The sequence below is a fragment of the Gobio gobio genome, assembly GCF_949357685.1.
Source record: "Gobio gobio genome assembly, chromosome: 22".
NCBI lineage: Eukaryota > Metazoa > Chordata > Actinopteri > Cypriniformes > Gobionidae > Gobio > Gobio gobio.
Window position 1 is genome coordinate 34967940 of NC_137118.1, and position 16257 is coordinate 34984196.

Here is a 16257-nt window from a genome sequence, read left to right on the forward strand (position 1 = left end):
AATCGTACAGAGAATGTGGAATAAAATCTGAGATTTTTTTGTAAGACTCGAGTGATGGGCCTGTCTGAAAAAAAAAAAAAATGAAAAAATGAAATTTCAAATAAAGTGAACAAACAAAAGAATCAGACTGAATTCCAATCCCTTCTCACAGTACAGCGTCTGATTCGCACAGTATCCTGAAACATTTATAGTCCATAAATATAATTCATAATTAACCCTCATGGCTTTGGTGGACATACTGGATCATCTTTCAATATTCAAATTCCTGTCAACACTGTAAATGTGTGAATGCTACATACAGGATATTTAGATAAGATACAAAACGACAAATTATACAAAATTGTAAAAAGGTACATTTCATTGGATAAAAATGACACTCAGGCTTTTTTTTTTTTTTTTTTTTTTTTTTTACGTCATGCCATTATCACCACATAATAGTTTCATTCCAGATGAAAAATAAAGCACTGTAAATCTGACTAAGTTAAGATTGTGGAACATTCCAGTAAATGTTGTTACCTTTCGATCACATGTGAAACCCTCTTGACCTCAGCTAGCTTTACCTGATAGATCAAACTGCCGTTCCTTTAAATCCTGCTGTAAGAAAATAGACTTTATAACTGGGCATTTCAATGCCACAAATCCAATATTGTGCTTAGACTGTACAATTTTCTTTGCCTCAATAAAATGGAAAGTATCCTGATTTGGCTGTAGATAAATATAGTGTGAAATTAGCAGTAACATTTGTGGATTCATCAATAATACACGTAATTGGATGTTCTTCATAAATGTTTCAGCAGTGGAAGGAGAAAAAGCTTTTTGTGGTGGACATTTTACATTGTGCTGGACAAAGAATTTAGCTTTGCATACATACAAAAAAAAAAAAAACCATTCAAAAGATGTGTATGTGAAATAATTATATATAGAAACATGTGACCATCTCATTCTGACATTAATAAAAACAACAAATCAAACAAATGTACAAATGAAATCATTTCAAGCGGTGGCAAACAGCCACAAGTTTTAAACTGAATGACCATGTTCCATGGTCAAATTTATTCAGTTTCTGTTTTAAGATGAAAAACAAAACATATTAAAAAGACAAATGACCGAACATGCAGTTCTTCAGCTTCTCTCCGTTTTTTGGCAGTTCACATCTACCATTTTTCCACAGAACTGTTTAGGCTCTCTTCTCTCTGGCTATGAGTCTGTCTGTGGACTGGAGAGTTTATCCTGTGCTCATAGTCATTGTGCGGCTCCATGGTTGCACTCATGAGACAGTGGGCAGGCTGCACCTGATCCCGGATCTCAGGTCTGAGCTGACCGTTTCCCCGCTGAAGCATGTAGTAAAGAATCGGATTAGACCTGGTTAAAGGAGGCGAGTCTGGACTGGATCTCTCCTCCCGGTTAAAAGTTTCTCCAGCAGACCCTTCAGGTTCTTTTTTAACCGGTTTAGGACTGGCTTTGGGAGAGGAATTAGCCCAAACTAATGACCCCCCTGTGTTATCAACAGGTGTGGGACCTGCACTGAGAGAATAGGGGTACCACGGCAAGTTTGACAACTCGTGAGGGAAACCAGACTGGGACAGGTTCCCATTGGCTGCAAAGTTTGCCTGAGTGATGAAGGGACTTGGGGTCCCTCTGGGCTGGGATAGCTCCTTCAGACAGTTCTCTGACAGGAGGAGTTGCTTGAGAACATTGAAGCCTGGGCTTTCTCTGGAGAGAGAAGTTTTGCTCTTGGGACTCCCAACTACCTCTTCCTCTTTTGGTTTTACTAGGCCTCTACCGTTAAATTCAGGTGTTCCAGACACGAGATTGTCACTAGTGGTATCTCCAGACGGTTGATAAAGTTCATTACTTAGGCACTCTGCCAATTTTCTTTTTTTAGGAACGGGGCTCGGAAATTCCATCGACTCCTCTTTTACAGAGTTCCTGAGGAGCCTAGCGTGTGGGTTTGAATGGTAGGTAGCATTCTGCTGTTTCAAAAGCTGGCTGAGAAGTCCAAATTTAGCAGCTGTTTCTGTAGGACATGACTCGGATTTCATTGTGTCCTGTGCTTCAGCAATGGGTGAGTGTTGGGATGATCGTCTCTGATGGTACACCCCATCATCAGAGCTGTCTGATGAAAAATTCTCCTCTACTGGCTCGGTTTTGATCTTACAGTCTAGAGAAGGTTTGTTTGAGCGGTCACAGTTGACAGAGCCTGTCTGAGGCTTCTCCAGCCCCCCTGAGGTTACTTCAAAGAATCTGTGCCCACCGGTTCGTTCTTTCTGAGAAGCCGTTCCCAGCAGAAGCTGCAGTACAGTGCGCTTCTCGAGAAGGTTTTCTATCTGTGTTGATGCCAAGGGGGATTGGTTACGTTTGTGAGGTGGGAGAGCAGGTGGGGAACCTCCATCTAGTGTGGAGGCTCTGTTTCGCTTGTTTGGAACGACAAGTCGATCCAAGAGGGCCTGAGGCTTGTCAAGCTCAATTTCTGGGCTTTGCCTTCTGCTCATTACAATTTGAGAGTGTAAAGGAGGGGGAGAAGATGACAAGTTCTTTATACCACTCTGGGCTAGATTCTGTAGTAGCTTGCTGGCACTGAATGGAGGCTCCATAATTTTTTCACTTGAGTGAGCTTTAGACTTGCACAGATCTAATGGACTGGACTGGGCATGAGGCGAGGGAAAGGAGTACGAAGGGGAGAGCGAGCTGAAGGTAGCCGTTTGCCTGTCCACAGGACTCAGTGTTCTGCTGTCCTCAGGTGTGCCAATCCGTTTAAGTGGGCCCGTAGTCAAGCCGCCGATTATTGCGTCAGGCCGCAAACCAGGATTATCTGAAATTTTGTTTACCTTCTCGTTATTTCTGCGGTCCAGTAGTAACTGCATTAGAGTGACCTTATCATGGGATTTCACGTCTGGGCTGGTATCCAGATCTGTGGCCTCATGGACCTTTGGCACGGAAGGTTCCGGCTTCCATTTGTTTATGAGAGACTCTGCGAGCTCCACAGAGGGGGCTAATGAAGAGCAGAGCTCAGACTTTTGGCTAGGCACTCTGCTTTTCATGGAGAGGTCGATGGGAGAACAGCTGGAGAAGCTCTCAGCATCACTGCTATCTTTGTTCAGGCTGTTATCCTGGTTGGAGTACTCGCTGTCAGAATGCAGGGAGGAGGCCCGGCTTGGGAGGATGCCGCAGTCGTCCTCCAGGTGTCCGTTTCTGGTGAGCTGCTGCTGGGAGTTGTGATTGTTGAGAAGTAGGAGCAATAGGCTGCTGCAGTTCTGCGGTGGTCGAACGTGTCTGTCGAAGGGCCGTTTCTCTTTGGGGGGTCTCATGGTGGGTGAGGAAGTGGAAGGGCTTCTTTTGCTGGAATTTATCACTGGTGGGGACAGTGTTCCGTTTTGAACGTTTAAGGAGCTTAGCATGTCTGGGGAGGTTGTTGGCTGCCCCATGCTTGGAGGCCTCTTATCCTGCGTTTGTTGAGTAGCTATGGCAGCTAACCTCTCGCTGGCTGATCGACTGGTTAATTGTGCTTTTAAGGCCTGTTCTCTGGAGTACTGCTGTAGATGAGCCTCGCTGGACAGCAACAAGGCCAGCTGACTGCAAGCGACACTGGGCTTGGGTGAAGGGGCCGGACTGGTCCTGGTCCGTACCATATTGGCAACAGCCTTAAGTCGCTCTGTGCAGGACATCGACTCTGAGCTAGAGGGCTGGGCAGAGCTTTGAGAGGAATGAGGAGAATCAGAGGCTCGATTCTGGTTACTCTGACGACAATAAGGCACGGTATTTTGTTTCTGTTGCTTGCTTTTCCTCATGAGGCTTTTAAGGCGGCCTGACGCTGTGCCGTAACTCTGGTAGGTTTCCTTATCAACAGGAGCACTTTCACTGCTCTCCCTGTCTAGCGGTTTGTGGCTTTGAGAAATGTGCTGTGTCAAGGCGACACTCTGCAGCCGAGAGCTGAAGGACTGCAGCAGAGAAGCCAGCAAGGTGCTCTCCCCCTGCCCAGAGCCATCCAGGCTTCCTTTGTAATGCTCCCTTCTCTGTCCGTTCACTTCCACTACAGGGCCAGGGCCTGATTGTTTCTGGCTGTCATCTTCATTCCACGCTCCCGAGCGAAGCAGTCTGGCTTTTTTAAGGTGCTGCGAGGCAACACTAGGTGGTCTACCCTTGTCTGGTGAGGGGGAGCCATGATTGGGGAGCTGAAAAACCCTAGTCACCCTGTTGGGATTCTCTACATTGTTGTGGACAGGTTCAGATCTCTGTGTGGTAGTGGCAGCAGGCCCAGTGGTGACCGGATGCATTAGCAAACCTTCCAGATATGTTAAAGCAGCAGAATCCTGGTGAGTTTCAGGGCCAGACTCCACCCCATGAGTCATGTTCAACAGCAGGATGCCCTGATGTGGTGTTTTACAACTACTGAAAATGTCTTGGTAAGATCTGTGCCATAAATTATGAGAGCAGAACTCCAGCAGTGCTTCCTTTTCAGTCAAAAAGTTTTACATATAGGATCAGAGGGCATTTGCAATGTCAAGCACGACAACCCAGCTTCCATTGCTGTGTGAAGCTAAAGTGAATCCAGTAAATCCACACTCCTTTAAAATGATGTTGTGCGCACAATCAGAGAAATGATGAGGTTTCTCTGTCCTGATGAAGCATACACTCTATATTTGGGAGTTATTCTGGGAGAAACCAAAGGCTCAGCATTCCCCGTTTGCTTCTCTGATCTCAGACGTGGCCACACGGGAACCTACAGCAGAAGAAGAGAAAACACTACATGAGTGATGGGCATCAACATCCCAGCATCTTCAAAACAACCACTGTAACTTTCTTTGAAGTCTCTGTCAAAACCAATTATCACAAAAGAACTAATTAAATTCAAGCAAAAGAAAACCTTCAGAGTGAACGCAAAGCTTCTTTTTTGACAAACTCTTTACAGGGACTCCAGCAATTGTCAATCAAACTGCTCTGAAACCCAGCTTTTTTCAGATTCCTCTTTAGGACCTCTCAATGTTTGTTCTTATGTAAAGAGGAGGTCTTTAAATGTCCATGAGGCTGAGCATTTCTGAGAATTATCCGTATCACCACAGATTAAGGAGAATAAATGAGCATCTTAAGGTTTCTTAAATCTAAGGGAACCCATGTGCTGTGTTTGCTCATTCTACATTCAAAAGAAAGATGTTTGCTTAAACATTTTCAGTAAGAAGGACTTCTTGCCTGCTGTTCTTAAAGGGATAGTTCACCAAAAAAATAACCAAGCAGATCTCGGCAGCCATTGACTACCATAATGGGGAAAAAAAATATTAAGGTAGTCAATGGCTGCCGTGATCTACTTGGTTACAAACATTCTTCCAAATATCTTCCTTTGTGTTCAGCAGAAGAAAGAAATTCATACAGGTTTGGGACAACTTGAGGGTGAGTAAATGATGACACTAAGCATTTTCAAATAAAAAAAATAACACAACTGTCACTCACAAAATGTTGTGATGCCTAATTTCACTTTTGACAAAAATACTATAGAATTTTGATACCAGTCATTTATTGGTCATCATCAGCCATTATATGAAAATAATGATCAGTTTATCAGTATCAGTCAGAAATGTAATATCAGTGCACCCTCAGGTAAAACATTTACACAGATCTGCTATGTTTGATAAACACACTCTCTTTCAGATAAGAGCAAATACCAAGTTATATTATGACAGAAAAACTATTGTTAAATCCAGGAAAACAAGTTTTTGGACTACGGTCTAAATCAAATATTTTCCTCTTCCACAGATATGACAGTCTACCTGGCATAACAGGACCAAAGTAGTGAATAATGCCTATTCAAAAACGGCTGTCAGCAGCCCCTCATACTCGGGCCAGTAATGGTTCAGCAGGGCTGGCAGGTGTAGAGGGGCACACATGGCACACCTGTCAGACCGCTCCTCCACAGCTACGGCATCAGATAACATGACAGCACCGCTGGCTGCTCGCTCGACGGGCCTGAACCCTGTCAGAACTGCTTCCATAAACACTCCTGACTTCCCACTGTCAGGGCCACCATCACAAAGGTTAATTAATACAGGATTCCAGCTCCCCTGAAGCAGTGCTCAGCTGCCAGAGAACATCTTACCCTCCATGTCCTGCCCCTTCAGCAACGGGGTAACGCGTTTCAGTGGTTTTCTGAGGAGTTGAGCCTGACCTTGAGCTGGGGATGCTGTTACAGCAATTCAACAGCACTCTCACGCCTGGAATATCCTGAATGTGCTGTAGTAACTTAAGATCCTCAAGATGACGTGACAGGAAAATCCAGCGAGAATCAGCACAAGGTCACATGCGCATTTAAATGGGATGCAAACTGAGTTCAGTTGCAAAGGTTGGACGCAACAAGTTAAGACTGCAAGGAGGAATACTAATTCATTAACTAATTCAGTCTCAGTTACATTATCAGCCTGGGCCACTGACCTAGATTTAACAACAAAGAAGGCAACCTGCTAGAACGGGGCCATCTGACGTCTCACGCTAATCTTAATGGGCCAGATTAAGATTAATTTCCCGCCAATGGAGTTGCTGCTACCCTACAAATAAAAGTCCAAACTTGGGACAGATGGAGAGAGAAGATAAACAGACAAGCTGAAAAACTGGACCATAAGAACAATAAAGTAAACGCATCATTCTAGACAAATCAATATTGGTCTACAATCGGATCAAGCTAGATTCGATCTCGTCCATGAAAACAAAAGGAAAACGGACCCACTTTATATTAGGTGGCCTTAACTACTATGTACTAACATTTTAATTAATAATTTGATACAATGCACATACATGTCTTTACATTGTACTTACATTTTTAAATATACCTGTATGTAATTACAAATGTAACTACATACATTTATTACAGATGTAATTACACTGTTGACACTTCCCTTACACCTAACCCTACCCTTAAACTCACCCATACCACCACACCTGTCCCTAACCCTACCCATATCCCACCTCAATATCAGCAAAAGTGTTTTGCAATACATTATAAACACAGTAAGTGCATTGTACTTATTTTTTGATGTAAGTACATAGTAGTTAAGGCCACCTAATATAAAGTGGGGCCAGGAAAACTAAAGGGATAGTTCAGCCAAAAATGAAAATTCTGTCATCATTTACTCACCCTCATGTCGCTCCAAACCTGTATGACTTTCTTCTCGAGTTTTAATCCACACAATGACTTTCATTGTATGGACAAAAATGGGACTTTTTTTTGGAAAATATCTTTTAAGTTTCCCCAAAAGAAAAAAAAGAAAATCATACACAGGTTTGGAATGACATGAAGGTGAGAAGAAATTGACATGATTATGAATATGTATATGAATAGACTATGAATATGTATATGAATACTTATTTACTTTATTAACAATCTGACACTCTGAGAGGAAGCAGGCATAAAAGAGATTCGAATCTCACAGCATGCGCTCCATTCGTCTTTTCCGCACATGACCCTTCTGAACAAGAAATACAAAATATGTTTTCTCTCTCCCTCTCTCCCTTTTCCCCCTCCATCTCTCTCCCTTCAGCGGTCGGCAAGTGATTATCCATTATCTCTGACAATGTCAAACATTCACACCCAACAGCATTTTAAGTGATTTCACTAGCCAGTGGTGAAGGGAACAGGGGCAGACAGGAAGCTTTATCATGGCAGGGCGTCTCTCTTTGCTCACCCAGACACCACGAGCAGGAAGGTCAAACCATCATCAGTGGCTGAGAGGCAATTTCCCCTGAGGAGCTGGACAAAATATGGCCTTAACTGTGAACGCCTTACTTCTTGACGCAAATGTCAGGGATTTGATATCCAAAGCCAATTCCGGTGACGCTCACATGTGGGGTAGGAAATTAATTGGAATCCAACCCGTTCCATAAAGTACCCTAACAAAAAAAGGTTAATGAATGATCCCCATTATAAGGAACCGTAATCCATTTGCACCATTTAAAATGCATGATTAAAAATAGGGTGAGCCGCAGGAACTGTGCTGTGAGTCAAGGTCAAGTACGCCTGAGTCTCAGTGCACGCAACAGCTGGAGTCCATGCAAAGCGCTCCGTGTTAATAAAAAGTGACAACCCGGTCCTTGCTGAGTGTATCGCTAATATCTGACACCAGACTGGCAGACGCTTCCCCGGCGTTAAAAGGTAAGCCAAGGTTAAAGAAATTTTAAAAGAAAGGGAGCCATGTGAACGGCTTTCCATCATGTTATCGAAGGCAGCTGGTGTTCAGCCGGGCTACGGGCGCTCACTCAGATACGCAGGACAGAATTTGTAAATCCAATATGGCTCAAGAAAATTAAATAAGGGGAGCGACGTGCTACCTAAACAAACACGACTGCAGCGTCCACGTCAGTGAACTTTTGCTCTTTTGGAGTGCAAGCGTAGAACAAGTAAACAGCTGCTGCGATACCATGGAGCTCTGATATAAATCTAAAATCAAGTCAATCAGAACAAACTTGCTAAGAAACACCCTTGACAGTGAACTTATTCAAACGAGACACCAATTTGTAAACACACACTGCCTACAGACTAAACACTGCTTCCATAAATTGTATCATGTTAAAAAGAAATGGGGGGGACAATGTAATAAAATAAAATTAAATGCATGTTGTAAGGCACATGATCACATAAGGTCATCTCTCGGGCTTCATAAAAAATATCTTCATTTGTGTTTGGAAGTTGAATGAAAATCTTCACAAGGCTGTGAAGAACGACAAGGCTGTTTATACCTTACATACCCTGAACCACAAAACCAGTCATAAGGGTAAATTTTTTTAAATTGAGATTTATACATCATCTGAAATACAACATAATACATCATCTTATACATTATCTTTCATTGATTTACAACCATTTGAAAATCTGGAATCTGAGGGTGCAATAAACTCTAAATTGAGAAAATCGCCTTTAAAGTTGTCCAAATGAAGTCCTTAGCAATGCATATTACCAATAATAATAATAATAATAATTTATATCTTCATGGAACATGATCTTTACTTAAAGGGGTGGTTGATTATGATTTCACTTTTTTAACTTTAGTTAGTGTGTAATGTTGCTGTTTGAGCACAAACGACATCTACAAAGTTATGACGCTCAAAGTTCAAAGAAAAAGGAGATTTTCTTTTAAAGAAATTACTTTTTAAAGACTACAACAAACGGCCGGTAGGGACTACAACAAGCTTATCGTGGGTTAGTGACCTCACTAACCCTAAAATTTACATAAACCCCGCCCCCGGGAACACGCAACAAAGGCCATGTTGAGAAGAGGAAGTGTGAGTAATGTTGGCCGTCAAAACGCTGAACATTCCTGAACATTATAATCCAAACATGGCTCTCTGTGCTACACATTTTACGGAGAGCAGTTCCCACTTTAAAAGCAGAATCTGTTGTTTATGGGCCACAACCTGTAAGAATGTTTTCTTTTTTGTTGATGCGTTTTCCATGAATAGTTTCTATCATTATTTTTATGCTGTAGAAAGGATGTAAACAAAGGCAAACTAGCCAGTGTTTGGTCCCGCTAGCCAGTTATCTGACAAACACCTACAAAATTATTTTTAATCCCACTACTTTAAATGTTGGTGTTTGTTGGCATTTTAAGTGATCAGTGTAAATGCAGGCATAGTGCTGGGCGGTATGACCAAACATTTATATCACAGTATTTTTCTAAATTATACCGGTTTCGCGGTATACAACGTTTTTTTTCTCCCCCCTATGCATGACAGGTTGTTAACCACATTTTGTACTGATTGAGAGAGGAAATACTGCAGTAGATGGACTTAGAATGCCATATTTTACTGTCATGATGAGTGAATATTGTAGAAAAATTCCACACTAGAATTAATACAGGTTTGCAAAGCCCCACAAAATGATGCTGTGGGCAGACAACAACCAATAAATAAAGACCTGCAACACACATTACAGACACATGAATATTTAAAAAAAACTGAATTGAGGGCACCTCGATTTCTCGATACAACCCCTTGTTCATTGTAATTCCACTGCTCTGTTCACGACAAGTAACTCCAAAATGTTCATATTTATAAACTTCAGCATAGGCTAGTAATTAAATTCAAACCAGAGATTCTATTAATTTTCTTAATCGATAAAGTGCACTTAACCAATGAAAACACGAAGCACCTGGGTCCCTCGTCTTGGCACATCATTCCATCTGGCACAAAAGTTGTCCGAACATGCCAAGGAAATGCCACCCGAGTAAGATTACAGCATCTCATTCACTCTGCGCTCTTATCACTGGAGCTGTAGTGCGCACACACGATCCTGCTACTCGCAGAAACACTTTGACTCCACATGCCAACTTCTCCATATCTACTCACCCGCTGTCTCTTTAATAGCAACACAGGCAGTTACAAATAGATCTTACCCTGTTCCTCACTGCTCCTACAACTACACCACATCTCAGGCCTAAAGATCACTTGAATTTAATTGAATTGGACACTCCCACTAGAAGCTGAATTTGAATTACAGTGATAGGAAGTGGAGTTAACTGAATTCTTGCAAATTCTAAAAAATCTAACAGGTAATGGCATTCGGGGAAATTAAGTGTTCTTCCATGTTGACCCATATATGGGTAGCTGACAAATAAGCAGTACGATTTTATTTATTTTTATGTTTTTGTAAAACACCACTTTTGAGGGGAAAAATTGCGTATTATGTAGTGTGAAGTCTGATGGTTGAGAAAATATAAGGGGTCACTAAATGTGTCCTATGGTCTGACAGACAGAATTAAGAATACAGGGGTGTCGCACCAAAGGACAACAGAAATTAACACTATTATAGTGGTTCAAAGTTAAATATTTGAACAATTCCGAGACAAAATCTTACCATGTGCACATGTGATGGGCTTCACAGTAACATGACCTTGAATGGGGTCCTTCAACTAATTAAACTTGTCAGTGAAATTGCCTGATTTAAAAATCAGGATCTGGTGTCACAAAGGAGGTTGTGGTTTTCAGAGACAAAATGTATCAAGATCTATGCATTTATATATGGATGAAAAAAAAAGATTGTCATTCACTACAATAGACCCTTGTAAAATTATGCCTGCGGTATTTATTAACATTTGTTTGCTTTTCTTTTTAATTCGTAAAAGTTGTAATTTACTGAACCATGCTTGAGACAGTATAGGACCGTAGGACAATTTTGAGATTTGGCTCAAATAATAATAAAAAAATCTAAAGACAAAAGCAGTTTTTATATCAACAGGTCCATGTAAGACAAAGAAATGTTTGACCATTTACTGCATTTTAAATGATAACAATACTACTTATATTCATTTTTTATTTTGTGTGAGCGTTTGCCATTTCACATCAACAACCCACATATGTCCTTATGTGAGGCCTATAACACTGTCAAAACTTGAACTAGTTCAAAGTTTGCCTTCAAAAATGCTAATTTTTCTTGTTGAAAATGATTATTTTAAAATGATTTTGTAAAAATTCTACTTATTCAAATCCAAACTCGAATTTCAGTTATGGTTCAAATTCAAAATTCAAGATGAAATTCTGTAGGAATTTAAAAAGCATTTTCAGTTCCACTCTGAATAATGCACAGCCTTGGTTTACTCAACACACTTCAGCGTGTTTAGCACAGATATGAATTCCCATGCTTCTGCAGTCTTACTCCAAAAGGTCACCTGAATGGATGAGTCAATTTAAAGCACACACAAATATACAAACAATCTATTCCCCTCCCAACAAGACACCTTAAACAACCGCTAGAAATCTTCATGTCAGAAAACCCTTCAGGACTGTAGCGGCAATCTTCACACTCGCTGCTGCTAGGACTACTTAAAACAACAGATTCCCAACTATAAGCTTTGTTTAAATGACGGCTAATGAGAGTGGCCCTCCGTTACGAAGGCGACGGGAGTGCAGACAGAATGGGCGTCTTCGCTGCAGATCTCGGGAGGCTCAGACAGGTGAAGTGTGGTAATCAATTTGCTCTACCGGCAGGAATCCTCAGTAGAATACTAATGAATCTCTCTATCTGCACACACACATACACGCACACGCGTGTAATCCCAATCACGCTCTTGCACGTTCACTCAAACACAGATTTAAACTCTTTCCTTGGGTTGCGAGAAAACTGCTGGGCTGATCACTGCTGCCCTCAAGGCTGTGTGTACACGTCAGGGTACAGATTACACAGCCGTTCCACTCGACACTTCAAAATAGCTACAGGGGAAAACCAGGTGAAAGTCAAACCTGGAGTACAACCCCAGCTGCACGGTCCCGTTTGAACACAAACACACGCACGTGGACTCACTTACAGCCAGAAATATACAAAACAGAAACAAACACGCACCTGCGCCGCCACACACAGGTACAGAGGCATCTAAGGTAAACATTCAAAAAGAAACACATGAGCAGTCGCCCATATAAACACTCAACACTCAAACACTCAAACCAATTTAGAACAATTTAGGGATGGAGCTGAATCTTTAAATGATTCAGATTCAATGTGGTTCTGGAAGCACTGAATGACAGTTTTAATAAGGGTCATTAGGCATCTATAAAGCAGTGTTATTAACAATCTTTCTCCATTACATGTATAAAAAAGCTAATAAAAAAATTAATAAAAAAACACCAAAAAACCCCCAGACGTATTGAAGGTGTGGCAACAAATTTACATCCAGCATTTCCTTCACTTTTTCACAATCAAAACAATAAAAGTGTCAAAAACATGCTGGTATATAAAAAAAATGCATGCCCTTTGGAATTCAATCATTATGTAATCCTGATAATTAAACAGTTCATAGGTTAGACTTTTTTTATTCATTTAATACTTCTATTCAGCAGGGACGCATTTAGTTGATCAAAAGTGACAGTAAACATTTCCAATTTAAATAAATGTTGTTCTTTAGTAAAAAAAAAAAAAAAAAAAAAAGAACATTTATCTGAAATGGAAATGTTACAAAGAATTCAAAAAAAAAAAAAAAATCGTATCAGTTTCCACAAAAATATTAACGGTTTTCAATATTGATAATAATAAGAAATGTTTCTTGAGCACCAAATCAGCATATTAGAATGCTGAAAATTCAGCTTTGCAATCACATGAATCAATTACTTTAAAAAATATATTAAAATAGAAAACACATTATATAATTTATATATATAAATAAAAGGCCTATTTCTCTCAAATATTGAGCATCCCAAACATGCTCAAAGGGTGACATGTCCGGTGAGTATGCTGGCCATGCAAAAACTGGGATGTTTTCAGCTTTCAGGAATTGTGTACAGATCCTTGCAACATAGGGCCGTGCATTATCATGCTGCAACATGAGGTGATGGTCGTGGATGAATGGTACAACAATGGCCCTCACGGTATCTCTGTGAATTCAAAATGCCATCAATAAAATGCACCCGTGTTCATTGTCCATAACATACGCCTGCCCATACCATAACCCCACTGCCACCATGGGCCACTCGATCCACAATGTTGACATCAGCAAAACGCTCACCCACACGACGCCATACACGCCGTCTGCCATCTGCCTTGTACAGTGAAAACCGGGATTCATCCATGAAGAGAACACCTCTCCAAAGTGCCAGACGCCATCGAATGTGAGCATTTGCCCACTCAAGTCGGTTACGAGGACGAACTGCAGTCAGGTCGAGACTCCGATGAGGACGACGTATATTCGTGAAATTAGTTTTTACTGTATTAAATAAATGCAGCCTTGATAAGAAACTTCTTCCAAAAAACATAAAAAAAAATTTTTTTTAAAGAATAAATCTCCAAACTTTTGAACGGTAGTCTTTTTAAAAAATAATTGATGATGCTCTTTACTAGCCTAGCAATCTAGACGCACCCTAGTGGCAGCAAATCTAATTTGCAGCCAGGTTAGTCAATCAACTCTCCATTGGCTTGCGAGCTGGAAAAAAAACAAACTCTGGTCAGGCCAATCACATCGTGTATGGAGTCGGTGGGCGGGCTTAACATAATGACGGCAGAGTTGCCGCGGTTCGGCGTGCTACTCGTAAACAAAGAAGCTGGCGAACAGCGGTCTTTCGAATCGGCTTTGGCCGCGACTCTGGAAGACTTGGAGTTAAGCTTTTCTTCGAGTAAAAAACGCCACTGAAGTCATTCTTAAGAAAGGAAGATTTGTTCGGAGTTTTGCAGAGCGGATACGGCAAAAGTTTAATCGATCAACTAGCTCCGCTTCACCTTCTTCGTTGCTCTGGTTGGTTGTAGCGCTATCCTATTGCGTGCAGAGGGAACTTCAAAGACAACCGTTTATCCCGCCCCTCGGACTGAGCCCTGCCAATGGTGAGTTCCTAGACCCAACATCTTGATGTGGGTCTGGCTTGTCACGCTAGCTCTTTACAATTTGTAAATTATAAAAAAATATTTCATTTAAAAGGACAGTGGAGAAGCATCAGGAAACCATAGGCAGAAGGGGGAGGGATCAGGAAATGACCCGAGGTAACTTCAAATTAACTGCCAGGCCACATCTCTGAACAATTTTGTCACTTTTATTGATATGACAGTGAAAAGATGACAGGAAATGATTGACAGAAGGGGGAACAGAACTTGAAAATGTGGAGCTGGAGTCAAAAATCACATTGTTGCATGAGCCCCAGGGCTCAATATACTAACCGCTAGGCCAAGGCTAGCCACTGCACTGTTAGTCCCCTCTGCTCTGCGGTCAACAGGACAGCGGTACAGTAAAGCCAATAGCACATTTTACATCAGCAGGAATAATTAGCTTTTTACACATCGAGAGTCATTAATCGCCTCTAACAAGAGGACGCAACCTCACCATGGCAGTTTCATACGCAGCTGGAGAACAGAAAGAAGCTAAACAGGAACACACAGGAAGCTGACATTCTCTCCGAACTGAAGTGTGAAGACAGCCAGGAGCTATAAAACTAGAGTCAAAACCTCAAACAGAAAAAAAAACAGGTTGCTGTAGCACTGCTGATGCATGCGCCCTTGACACACTGACACTGTCATGTGACACTCTGTCATCCGCCACCTGGCAGAACCCCACCCTCCTGGTAACCCAATGGCATTGAACTAGCCCCCCCCACACACACACCCCCACACCAATGGAAGGTAGAGAGGGTCACCATGTCCTCATCTGTAATCCTCTGCCATTCTTCAGCAGCCCGGCTGGAGGAGGCGGCACCTGCCACAAGGGGAGAATGCCCAATTAGGCAGCTGTCACACAAGGCAGAGGCTCCAAACTCATCCCTGTCAAACTGGAGAGCAGCTGCGGGTGCCAATTACAGCGAAATATTAACTGCTTCGGTTCCAGGAAAAGCCAAGCGCCTGGGCAACACATGATGTTCGATGCTTCCAGGTTTCTAGCCTGCGGGCACTGGAACCTGATTACCGGCATGCCCCGTTCATCCTGTAGCAGACACCAAGAGCAACATCTATTCTAAAAAAAAACATCCAACATGGTGAACAGGGCTGATATGATCATACACGACCAGACATAACATTATGACCACCTCCCTAATATTGTGTTGGTCGCCATTTTGCTGCCAAAACAACCCTGGCCCGCGAGGCATGGACTCCACTAGGCCCCTAAAGGTGTGCTGTGGTATCTGGAACCAAGATGTTAGCAGCAGATCCTTTAAGGTCCTGTAAGTTGCGAGGTGGGGCCTCCATGGATCAGACTTGTTTGTTCAGCACATCCCACAGATGCTCGATTGGATTGAGATCTGGGGAATTTGGAGGCCAAGTCAACACCTCAAACTCGTTGGAGGTAATAGCGTTTCCATGAAAGGGTGAACATGGTCTGCAACAATGCTTAGGTAGGCAGTATGTGTCTAAGTAACATCCACATGGATGGCAGGATCCAAGATTTCCCAGCAGAACATTGCCCCAAAGCATCACACTGCCTCCGCATGCTTGCCTTCTTCCCATAGTGCATCCTGGTGCCGCAACAATACGCAACAAACTGCGATGCACTGTGTATTCTGACACCTTTCTATCAGAACCAGCATTAAATGCCTTGAGCAATTTGAGCTACAGTAGCTTGTCTGTTTGATCTGACCATACGGGCCAGCCTTCGCTCCCCATGCATCAATGAAACTTGGCCGCCCATGACCCTGTCACCGGTTCACCACTGTTCCTTCCTTGGACCACTTTTGAAAGATACTGACCACTGCAGACCGGGAACACCTCACAAGAGCTGCAGTTTGAGAGATGCTCTGTCCCAGTCATCTAGCCATCACAATTTGGCCCTTGTCAAACTCGCTCAAATCCTTATGCTTGCCCATTTTTCCAGCTTCTAA

General features: G+C 42.2%; 2 protein-coding genes across 3 annotated transcripts in view; one reads left to right on the top strand and one right to left on the bottom strand.

Annotated features, from left to right (window-relative positions):
- Positions 1-16257, top strand: part of serpinh1a (serpin peptidase inhibitor, clade H (heat shock protein 47), member 1a) — a 290988-nt gene that overhangs the window by 77720 nt on the left and 197011 nt on the right. The gene's annotated exons all lie outside the window — the stretch shown is intronic.
- The window catches only part of nrip1b (nuclear receptor interacting protein 1b), a 35096-nt gene that overhangs the window by 618 nt on the left and 18221 nt on the right, over positions 1-16257 (bottom strand). Inside the window, exons 1-2 of one of the 2 annotated variants that reach the window (XM_079804243.1) lie at positions 6089-6417; positions 1-4720 (exon numbers count right to left, since the gene is read on the bottom strand). The exon at positions 1-4720 is cut by the window's left edge and continues 618 nt beyond it. In XM_079804243.1, coding sequence (XP_079660369.1) covers positions 1155-4349 — 3195 coding nt within the window. In that variant the 5' untranslated portion in view covers positions 4350-4720; positions 6089-6417 and the 3' untranslated portion in view covers positions 1-1154. Of the gene's footprint in view, positions 4721-6088; positions 6418-16257 lie in introns of those variants that run through there. The other variant, XM_079804242.1, reaches the window with a different exon arrangement.